The sequence below is a fragment of the Neophocaena asiaeorientalis genome, unplaced genomic scaffold (assembly GCF_003031525.2).
Source record: "Neophocaena asiaeorientalis asiaeorientalis breed wild unplaced genomic scaffold, Neophocaena_asiaeorientalis_V1.1 scaffold476, whole genome shotgun sequence".
NCBI lineage: Eukaryota > Metazoa > Chordata > Mammalia > Artiodactyla > Phocoenidae > Neophocaena > Neophocaena asiaeorientalis.
The window spans coordinates 10,078,774-10,089,697 of NW_020172178.1; the positions used below are offsets into that span (position 1 = coordinate 10,078,774).

A 10,924-nucleotide genomic window follows, 5' to 3' on the forward strand; every position below is an offset into this window, starting at 1 on the left:
CGGGGCCAGAGGGCGGCTCCGTCCCGCACTCGCCTCTGTCTCGCAGGTGGTGGGATTCTTGTCCACACGCGGCTCAGGCTGGGAACGGGGCGCCTGGTGAGGGGGTTGCTCAGTACACGCAGTGCCGAGGGGAGGCATGCAAGTCGCGGGGGGCCGGGCAGAGCCCCGGCCGCGGCCCCAGGGCAGGCCATGTGCCCTGGACGGGGTGTCCGGGGCCAGGCCTAGATGACGGCGCTCTTCTCGCCCTGGAAGGAGGCGTGGGGGGCCGGCCTGGCCAGCAGCAGCTCCTTCTCGTGGACCAGCTTGTCCAGCAGGTCCTCCTGGCGGTAGTTGTGGTAGACTTTCAGGAAGGCCAGGATGGTGATGGCCAACCAAGCCAGCCACGAGGCCCAGAGGCCGAACTGTGGGGGGCAGAGGGCAGGGTGAGGGGGCCAGCCAGACCCAGTGGCCACCACCCACCCCCCGGGAAAAGGACGGACCCGCTGGGGAAGGAACGAGGTGCTGCGGGGACAGGACAGGACGGGGACGTCAGCCCCGGCATCTGGCGGCCCTCCCGGCCCCCAAGCTGTGCAAACGCTTTGGGAACTGCCCACGCTCGCACCCCGACAGGGCCCGCGAGGAGCCGGGGCCGCTCGGCTCCAAGGGAGCTCGTTTCATCCGTAATGGAGCCTCTTCCAGTCGCCGGAAGAAATTGACCTTTATCTGCTGCTTCCAAACAGTTGAAGGGGAAACAGTTTAATCAGAACCAGCCTCGAGCTGCAACTAAACGGACTCAGTTGCGGGTGTTTGTCATCAGACTTAGCCTGTACCTTCCTTGAGCTGATCGGCATAAATTCCACAAATTCAGGCTGGAACGTTTCCCGCTAAATTTGTGTGAAGGTGTCTCTGGCAGGCTCAGCTCATCTCAGCTGGACCCACACGATGTCCACAGGGCTCCTTACCATAGAAAGAGTCCTCAGACCAGCCACTGGCCAAGGCGGGTCCAGAGGTGGACCTGCAGGCTGGTGAGCCCTGCCCCGTGCTGAAAGGACCCACCCCCTGCCCGGGGGGCCCCGTCATCCCTGCCGTCAGGGTCATCGTCAGGGTCAGAAGCAGATTTTGAGGGACAGGCCCTCTCTGGCCACATGTCCCAACATGCCTGTGTTCCAGCAGACAGGGTCCCCAGAGTTGCCCTGTGGTCTCCTGGAGGGTAGGGGACGAAGCTGATACCAGGGCAGGGCTGGAGGAGAAGGGTCTCCCCGACAGTGGCTGGGGGGCTCCTCCAAACACAGGGGCGGACCCCCTCCCGGGACCCCCTTCCTCAGACACTGCCTCGGCATCCCTCTCTGGGGACCCACTGTGAGCCCTCAAGCGTCTATCTGAGGGCCCACTTGGTGCCAGGACCAGAATCCAGACTCCCGGGCCCAGCACTGCAGACCCAGGATGACGCCCGGCTTCCTTCCCAGCACCACCCAGCACAGGGCCACCCCCTCACTCCCCAGGCCTCCCCGCTTCTGCAGTTAGCTCAGAAGCTAGCTGTTCCCTCCTCCTAGGACGCCCCACAGCCCACCCCTCCCCACCCCCTGCAAACATCCTCTCAGTCTCCAAGATCCAGCCATCTGCCGGGAAGCCTCCCCGACTGCTCCCCCAGCCCGGTGCTCACCCGGCTCTATCTCCTCTGCCTGGCACCGTCCTTAGCTACGAGTGTGTTTCCTGCCCCGGCTGGGGTGAGGGGATGGGCTGTGCCCTCGGTGAATGTTCAGCAGTGAATGGCCCCCTGCCCGACAATGCACGCCTCCCTTCTGCCTGGGCAGCTCCACCCACCTGGGCCATCGCGAACTGATCATAGAAGGCGGAGTTGTCCACGTTCAGTTCCAAATCGACGTCCTGGAGCTCTTCGCAGCTAAAATGCCAAGACGCAGGGTGGATGGGGACTGCTGGGGGACCAAGCATGGGGGGGAGCAGAGCATCACCCCCGAACGGCGAGGGGCTGCCCCCAAGGTGGGACAGACAGGTGGGGTGGGGCCCCACCTGTGGGGCAGGGAACCTGTAGACCCGGCCCCCATCTGGCGCTGGACAGTGGGGGCCACCAGCGCTGCCTGTCACTCTCCTGGAGACTCCAGCCTTGGCCCCCGCAGCTCCACAGCACTGCAGAGCCAGGGGCCTCAGAAGCAGGGGCGCAGAGCTGCTGCTTCTAGCCCCTTGGTCCCCGGACTGAGCTACACAGTAGCCCGGCTGAAGCGCCACGGGCATCCATGGGGGCAGCCCCACCCACCTGACCCGCTCACTCTTCACCTCCTGGGGCTGGCGGCACGGGCCAATGTAACCAGCGGGGAATAGCAGGGCAAACTACAACGTGCTGGTGACCTGTACAAGCTCCTTGTCTGTAGACAGGCTGGGCCAGGCCAGCCTCAGAAGCCTGGAGTGAATGAGGCCTGGGCTCAGGGGCCCGTAGCATCCCGAGGTGGCAGGACACGTTAACAGGAGCGTGAGGCCTGGAAGAGGGAGGCCCAGAGATCCAGGCAGGCCCTGGAAGGGCCTGGAGGATGGGCTTTAAGGGCTGGAAATGGAGTTTGTGAGGGTAAAGAAACTCTTTCTAGAGAAGCCCGAGGCCATACCCAGCAGCCTGTCCATGCTCTGAGGGCTCTGGGGGGTCGAGGGGGGGTGGGGTGAGAACGCAGGTGGCCGGGGGCCCATCAGGCAGGGCACAGCTCAGCATGGGCAAGACCCCAGCCCACAGAGGGGCTGCCCTGGTGTGGACCGCAAAGGAGTCACCCACCCAGGGCGCTTGAACTTTCCTCTGCTGTGTGCCCCAAGCTGCTACAGAGGCACCCCGGGGACCCCCGAGGTGAAGGTGCAGAATAAGCAGGGGGGTGCGCCCTGCCCCCGCCCACTTCGGCTCTTCTGTCCATTCCATACTTTAAGGTTCCAGATCTGATTTTTCTTAAAGAAAGAATCTGGAGTCTCTGGAACAGGTAACCCCAGGGTCCCTGCCTTCCCAGGGGAACGGTCTGGGGCACCAGATGATGCCCCTTAGGGCTGGGCAGTGGGCAGCCCTTTGCTGGGGGTCAGGCAGTCACCATGCTCCACCGTGGGCCGCCCCCAAGCCAGAGATGGCCCCTGGCTCAGGGCCCAGAGCATCCGTCCCAGCCCCGAAGGCCTCTGTCCCCGACGCCCTCCGACCAGAAACTTCCACTCCCGCCCCTCACTGTCCCCACCCCCTCCACGCTTACATTCCACACCCTCCTCATTACCACACCTGGGCCCAGGCCTCTGCCCGCAACAGCAGCACAGGGCCGGCTCTCCAGGGCCTTCCGGGACCTGGAGCCCACCCTGCGGGGTCCCGTCACCCAACCGCGTGCCAGCAATGACGGGGAAGCCGGAACCTCCGACCTCCTGGGCCTCCAACCCCCCCACACCCCAATCCACCCCCAGGGTTTGTGGGGCCCTGCTATTGTGTGAAGCTGCCGTGGGCTCCCTGAACTGGGGAGGGGGTATGGGCCCCAGGGCAGGGGTGGCCAGGTGTGCACAGGACGGGGATCAGGCGGGATGGGCAAAGCTGCGGGCTCAGGGTGGGGTTCGTGCAGGAAGCCATCATCCCAGGAAAGGCGGGCGGGGCCCAGGGCGCACCTGTGGGGCACGGTGCCCTTCTCAGTGACAGCATCACACCACACACTGAAGCCCACGCTCACGATGGTGCTGGCGATGAAGACCAGGCAGACCACGAAGGCGCTGACCAGCAGGTTCAGGAAGGCGTGGAGGAAGGAGCTGCAGCGAGGGTGGGAGGGGCGGTCACCGCGCCACCCCCGTCTCCACAGCACCCCTGCGGGCCAGGCGGCAGCAGGGAGGCAGCCCCCGACCCGCGGGTTCCCAGCTGGGGAGTGGGCCCCAGATGACGGGGTGGGGCCAAGCGGGGCCACCAGAGGTTGCTTCCCCTCCGGCAGCGTTCCTCACCCCACAGGCCCACGCGCCGGCCAGAGCTGCCCAGCCCATCCTCCCAAAGCCCGGGACTGGGGACCGTCTTATAGCAGAGTCACGGCCACCATTCAAACCCAAGGTCGCCTGGTTCCAAAGCATCAGAACCAGCACCCATGCTGAAAAGGTCAGACAGCATTTCAAGGTGGATCACCCTCGCGGGCACCCACCAAGGCCATTTACCCACACAGTCATCAATGCGGCTGGCCTGCACCTGCCTGGGGGTCTGTCACCCTGCTCTGAGTTCTCCACTGAAACCTGAAAGGCCAAGGGGTGACCAGAGCGGGCACCTGGGGGACCCGGGAGGCAGGGCCGAGAGGGCAGAGCTCGCTCAGGGCCAGGCTGCAATGCCCCATGGGGTCAGGGCCTGTCCAGGGTCCATGGGAGCACGGCTCCCACTGGGGTGCTTTCAGAGGGCGCCGACGTTTGCCCTCCGATGGCACGGCGGGTGGGGGAAGGGACGTGGTGGGAACACCCGCCCACTAGACTCTCCTGCCGGCCCACAAGCATCCACCGTCCCACCATCTCCAAAACACCCCCTTGGAGATCCAGAGTCCTGCAGGAGAGCAGTCGGCCGAGCTGATGCCGCAGGGGGCAGGGGGCGCAGGGCTGCCCCACGGCAGGGGTGGGGTGGGCAGAGGGAACGCCCCCACGTGGGACAGCAGCCTAGACCTACATCTAACCTGCTGCAGGTCTGATGTGGACATCAATGCTTGCAGTACATTGAATCTGAGGGAAATGACTGACCAAATCTGGCTTCACAGGGAACATTCACTAAACGAGGTGTCAGCTGGGGTTTCAGCCAAGAAAACATCAAAGTTGTCGTCACCGGACGCGGTGACTCGGCCGAGGCCGAGCAGCGATGGACGCACCGCTCCTGCGTCTGTTGTTTCTTTCATTTATCCACCCGTCCTACGCTTTCTGGGCCTCCACCCACCCTGTGCTGGGCCCCAAGGACAGCGCAGCATGGATGCCGCAGTCCCGGCCCAGGAGCTGCCTCAGAAAAACGGGCAGATGGTAAACCGAGGTCACCAGTGCCCGACTCACAGCACGAATGACCGGGCTGCTCTGTCAGAGCCGGGACCGTCCGCATCCCCAGGGAAAGATCCCTCAGGGCTGCTATCGACAGGCCCGATCCAGGGCCGCCCTGCTGAGTACCAAGGCTGGGAGGGCTTGAGCCACCCCGACAAGGGCGTCAGAGGGGGGGCAAGCATGTTCCTAAAACCCCGACAATCACACCTGAAAGGGCCGGGACAGTGGGTCTGGCCCCGTGTTTGCACTCGCACTCCCGCATACACGTGGGGCCTCCACACCCAGGATCTGGGCCACGGGGACGAAGGCGAGAGCCGTGCGCAGGAAGCTCCACGCCTGCCACGGCCCCCCACCCGCAATTCTCCAAAGGCTGGCCCTGCACCCACCGGGCATCCGTGGTCCTTGCCCAGCTCAGTGTCACGGTTGTGTGTTTACTGTGCTTGAGTCTCAAGCTGCCCACGCCCTGCTGTGTCTCACCCTGTGAGGGTGGCACCATAATCCCTGCCCGAACTGGACCATCGTGGGCAGCTGCTCTTCAGATCACGTCCCGTCCATTCTCCGCCTGGGGGGCCGAACGGAGGGGGCCGCCCTCTCCCTGGCTCCTGGTTGCATCCAGCTAATGGGGTCCCGGGGGGACGTGACAGTGGGGATGGGGGGTGTTCATCACCAGGTCCCTCCTGGGGTCAGCCTCAGGCTGGCGGTGTCCCTCCACCAAAGGCTGTCCCTCTGGGCGGCCTCATCCACGTAACCCTGCCTAGCCCCTCGGCCGGGCGTGGTGACAGGGTCCCACACCTGGCCCACACCTTAGTCCTCAGGTTTTCCTCACCTGGGCGGTCATCAATCTCCACCTGGGACCCTGATGGACACAGTTCTGAACTGCAAAATCCATCTGGCCCTGAGAGCTCGAATTAGGGGCCAGGGGCCTATAGTTATGAAGAGAGGTACGTTATGGCCCATCCCCCACCGAAGCTGTCACCGAGCAGAGGCAGTGTCAAGCCCCGTCTGCCCTTTGCCAGCTGTGCGACCTTCACTCTGCAAGGCACTCTGGGGGCCTCAATTTCTGCTCTGTAACATCAGATTACGGTGGGAACTGAGGGAGCTTCTGTGGGTGAAGGGCACGTAGCTGCGGGACGACTCATGAGCTCTCATCCCCCCAGGACAGACCTCAGCCCATCATCCAGGCCGGGTCGGGCTCACTGCCCTCTGACCCCCAGCCAGGGGCACACCCGGAGCCCTCGGGCTGGGGCCTGTGTTGCCACAGAAGATGGGGTGCGGGAAGCAGGGATGGAGAAGCTGCTGAGTGACCCTTGGAAACCAGATTTGGAGACGGGTTCACGGCCAGCTGTGCCCCTCATGGGGCAGCGTGGGGCTGGGTGCGGCTGGGGGGTTGGGGAAGGCCCAGCCCACTGGAGCCCCCCTTCCCGGGAGCTGGTGCTCCGAGGAAAGCAGAGGTTACGCACAGCCTACGCCCCTGGCATCTCCATCTTGGATGGACACTGGGCTCCAGCCAAGGAGAACATGGCGGTCCCAGGGAGGCCAGGGACGAGCTTCCACAGGCAGAGCAGAGGAGCAGGCCGCTCTCGGCACAGAAGTCCAGCCCCCTGGGACGGCCGGTTCCCTAGGTGCCCTCCACCCGCTGACAGCCCTCTGCCGTCCCCCCAGGAAGCCTGTCCGCAGCAGGGCTTGTGGGAGGAGGGACGGCCAGGGTGCAGAGGGCAGGCCAGCGGGGGACCAGCCGGCGTCAAACCCTGCTCCTTCTCGCTGGGGGGGGCCCCAAGCCCATCCTGCACCGAATTCTAGAGGCCCAGGAGGGCCCCTCACCCCGCGTGCACAGCAGTGCCCTCGTGGGACCCCTGGCACAGCGGGCCTGAGACACAGCCGACCCGTCGGAGAGCTGCCCCTTCCCACCTCTGAGGGCGATTTACAGCACAGTCTCTGAGAGCCAGAAACCACCGACACTCCGGCCGCATCCCTATTAAATGGGCACAGTTTTGGGGTCTCCATCCCACGAGACAGGGAAGGGCCCGTGCTGGGGTTCTGCCAGCCAGCAGCCTCCTCTTGCCCTTCCCGTCGGCTTCTGGTCATTTCCTTGGCATGTGCTCTGGCTTTACAGATTTCTAAAGAATCGGGTGTGTGAGAGCCTCCCTTGGCCCCGGCCCCCCAGCGCTCACAACACGACTCCCACCCCCTCCTCCCAACGACAGGCCAGGGCAGCGGTCAGGAACGGGAGCCCAGCACTCACAGGGTTAACTTCATCTTTCTCCCGCTGCCTCTCAGGGTGCCCCGCCTGGATGTGCCATCTCCATGGCGACAGCTATCCTGGGAAGCCCTGGGAGCGATCTGCAGGCTGAGGGACACGTGTGGGCAGGCAGATGGGCTGTTTTAACCCAGCGCTCCCCAGTCGTCAGTCACAAACCACTGCAACCTGGACTGGCAAAGCTGCCCGGCTCCCAGGCCCAAGACACCCTCAGCTCAGCCAGGGGCCCGAAACAGCAATGACCCCGGAAGCCACAGGTGCCACTGATCCACTCACTCCTTCCCCCAGCCAGCAACCGGGATGACAGCCCCTGTACAAAGAGCTGCCCCGAGACCTTACCCTCCACACCCCCGGGCACAAGCCATCAGGGGTCCCCAATTTGCACAGAGACACACTGCACGAGGAGGGAGCTGGCACCACGGACACCGCGTCTGACCACGAGCTCGAGACCCAGCCGTGAGCCCCTCACACAGATCAAAGTGTAGGGCTCCACCCTGGGTCTCGGTCTGAGGTTGGACTCAGGAGAATTAGGGTACACACTAAACCCTAAACGGGGAGGGCCCTCTAAAAACCCAAGTCTATTTAGAGAAGAGCTAACACCTATCCTTCTCAAACTCAACTCTTCCAAAATATAGCAGAGGGAGGAACACTCCCAAATTCCTTCTACGAGGCCACCATCACCTTGATACCAAAACCAGACAAGGATGTTACAAAGAAAGAAAACTACAGGCCAATATCACTGATGAACATAGATGCAAAAATCCTCAACAAAATACTAGCAAACAGAATCCAACAGCACATTCAAAGGATCATACACCATGATCAAGTGGAACAATACCTAGGGAAAAAATAAATAAATAAAAAAAATAAAAACCCAAGTCTAGGGCTTCCCTGGTGGCGCAGTGGTTGGGAGTCCGCCTGCCGATGCGGGGGACACGGGTTCGTGCCCCGGTCCGGGAAGATCCCACATGCCGCGGAGCGGCTGGGCCCGTGAGCCATGGCCGCTGAGCCTGCGCGTCCGGAGCCTGTGCTCCGCAACAGGAGAGGCCACGACAGTGAGAGGCCCGCGTACCGCAAAAAAACAAAGAAAAGAACCCAAGTCTAAGGAGGGCAGTGGTGTCCTTCATGGGCCGGATGTCCGGTGGCCGTCAACACCCCTGAGAGCCATCGTCCATCACACTGCTGTCTCTACCTGCCCTTCCCGGCCTCCTGGCCCTCCCGAGTCCCTTTACCCACCCAGCACCTGCTCGCCTGGTCTATGCAGCTTGACCAACAACTGTGCCGGAATTGGCTGCCCTCGGCTGACCGTCCTGCCCGTGGCTGGATGAGGCAGACCCAGCCTTCCCACAGGTCCAGACCTGGCTGACACAGCGAGCCCAGAGGGCTGAACCCTCGGTCAGACTGTGAGTCTGCAAAGGCATCAGGGCCCGTGAGTGGCTGCGAAGCAGCAAACCTCAAGGGGCAGGAATCTCGCTGTCATTCACTCAACAATCACTAATTTGGTGACTCCTGGGCACCATGCCCCGTGCTCAGCCCTGAGCACACAGAGGTGAACAAGGTATGTGTGCGCCTTGGGTTCAGCCAGCCCAGGGTCCCCTCGGGTGCACAGCCATGGCCTGGACATCCACAAGAGCTGTGACCTGCTCCTACAACCCAAGCTAAGAAGAAAGGATGACACTTGTGACAGATGTCATCACAGCTGACCAACTGCCAACTGGCTTGCGTGGTGGACAGGGTGGGAACAGGCAGCGGGACAACCCTGTGGCCTTGGGCCGGAATTCCTGATGGCTGAGAAGGACATTCTGCAACAGATGTCCCTGGAGAAGAGAAGCGTGGCCCAGCCTTGGCTGCCATGGTCGAGGCCGTTGGTGGCAGGACAGATGAGCCCCTAGGACTGATGCAAAGGGACACTTAGGGACAGAGGACCCTAAGTGTTCCTCCGACCAGGCCACCTCCATGGGAGCACAGGTTCCCTCTGTCCTCAGAGGACGGGCACAGTGAAAGAGCACAGGGAGGCATGTACACTCCCAAGCCTCAGTTTTCTGTCTTTAAGATGGGGATGCGGATGGTTTCACAGAGCTGATGGACACCTTCTATGAGATGACAAAGGACAGAAACTGTCCCTAGGTTCCTAGGTTTGCTGCCCAACTTGTGTGAAACAGGCGGTCCTGCGTGACCAGGATTCCTTCCTTGCAGGTTCTGGGCTCTTAGCTCCCAGCCTCTGGTGGTGCCTCTGAAATCTCCCACCACTCAGAGCCACGGGGGGCTGGGCTCCACCTACAGAGCTGCCTACACCAGGTAGACCCTGAATGCCTTGAGGTCACCTGTCTTGTAGGGACAAGCTGGAACCATGGGCGTCAGCTGATGACCAAGCCGTGGCCCCCACCTGGCCTGTGCCCACTGCCCTCAGCTTCCCAGACTGAAGGGACCTCAACCTACCCCGCCTGCTGACTGCCCCTCCTCTGCCTCAGACCCTGTCTCGTAATCAGAGATGCTTCTCCAGCCCCAACCTGCACTGGAGACTCCGACCGGGCACCACGTGGGCTTGGCACCGCAGGTGCAGATGTGTCTCAAAGCCTCCTCAGGACACCAGCCATCGTGCGGGTGGAGGGAAGGAGAAGCAGGGCAGGCGCCCCCCCGGGACTGGCCCGGGCTCACCCTGGGAAGAGCTCCCACCCCACACACAGCACCCGGAGGACGCCCCGGGCTGACACATGGCTTCTGCAGACCCCGAATGCAGAACTTTCGTGCACTGGGTTGAATTGCATCCCCTGACAACGTATGCCCACATCTGCACCCCCAGTACCTGTGAATGCGACCTTATTTGGAAATAGGGTCTTTGTGGGTGTCATCAAGCTTAAGATCTCAGGATGAGGTCATCCTGGATTTAGGGTGGGCCCCAAATCCAATGACTAGCATCCTTATGAGAAGAAGGAAAGAGAGAAGAGGCCATGTGGAGAGGGAGACAGAGATTGGAGCGACGAAGGCCTAAGCCAAGGGACATCAGGGGTTGCAGCGGCCGCCAGGAGCTAGGAAGAGGCCTGGAAAATATTAACCCCCCAGAGGGAACCAACCCTGACAACACCTTAATTGGGGGCTTCTGGCCTCCAGAACTGTAAGAGAATAAATTGTCTTAAGCCCCAGTTTGTGGTGCTCTGTTACAGCAGCCCCTGGAAACTCATACACATGGGTTGCTTGGATTTCACCCCTCTCCCCCCGCCTCAGCTGTCCCTTTCCTCCTCAACCTGCAGGCCCCCTTCCTCTCTCCAGCCCCTCTCTCCATGCCAAAGCCAAGCTAAGAGCTCTCAGGAGTCCCTGCCCACTCACAGCCTCAGAGCCCCGCTCCCCGGAAGAAGTGAAAAGCCACTAAAAACTACCAGCAGATGATGGATGGGGGTGAGGGTGGGGGCAGAGTTTGGGAGAAGGCGTGGACTTCCCACGTAGATGTGAGGGCAGGCAACAGGCAGGAGCGGCCTCCCGGGACCTCTGCAGGAGACCTGGCCGCTCCAGGGCGCAGGGATCCACAGCCTGGGCGTGGGTGGGGCGGGCCACACAGGGTCCCACAGGGGTAGAGGCCCAGGGAGTGTTACTGGCTGAGAACCCCAGCCCAGGGACCCACATCCCACTCTCTCACAAAACAGAGCCAGGACAGGACAAGGTGAAGAGAAAAATGGAGGCGGG

General features: G+C 62.5%; 1 protein-coding gene across 1 annotated transcript in view; it reads right to left on the reverse strand.

Moving 5' to 3' along the window:
* Positions 1–221: 221 nt before the first annotated feature.
* Positions 222–10,924, reverse strand: part of TMEM179 (transmembrane protein 179) — an 11,711-nt gene continuing 1,008 nt past the window's right edge. Inside the window, exons 2-4 of the mRNA XM_024757780.1 lie at positions 3,610–3,747; positions 1,804–1,882; positions 222–401 (exon numbers count right to left, since the gene is read on the reverse strand). Of these exons, the coding sequence (XP_024613548.1) occupies positions 222–401; positions 1,804–1,882; positions 3,610–3,747 (397 nt within the window). The remainder of the gene's footprint in view (positions 402–1,803; positions 1,883–3,609; positions 3,748–10,924) is intronic.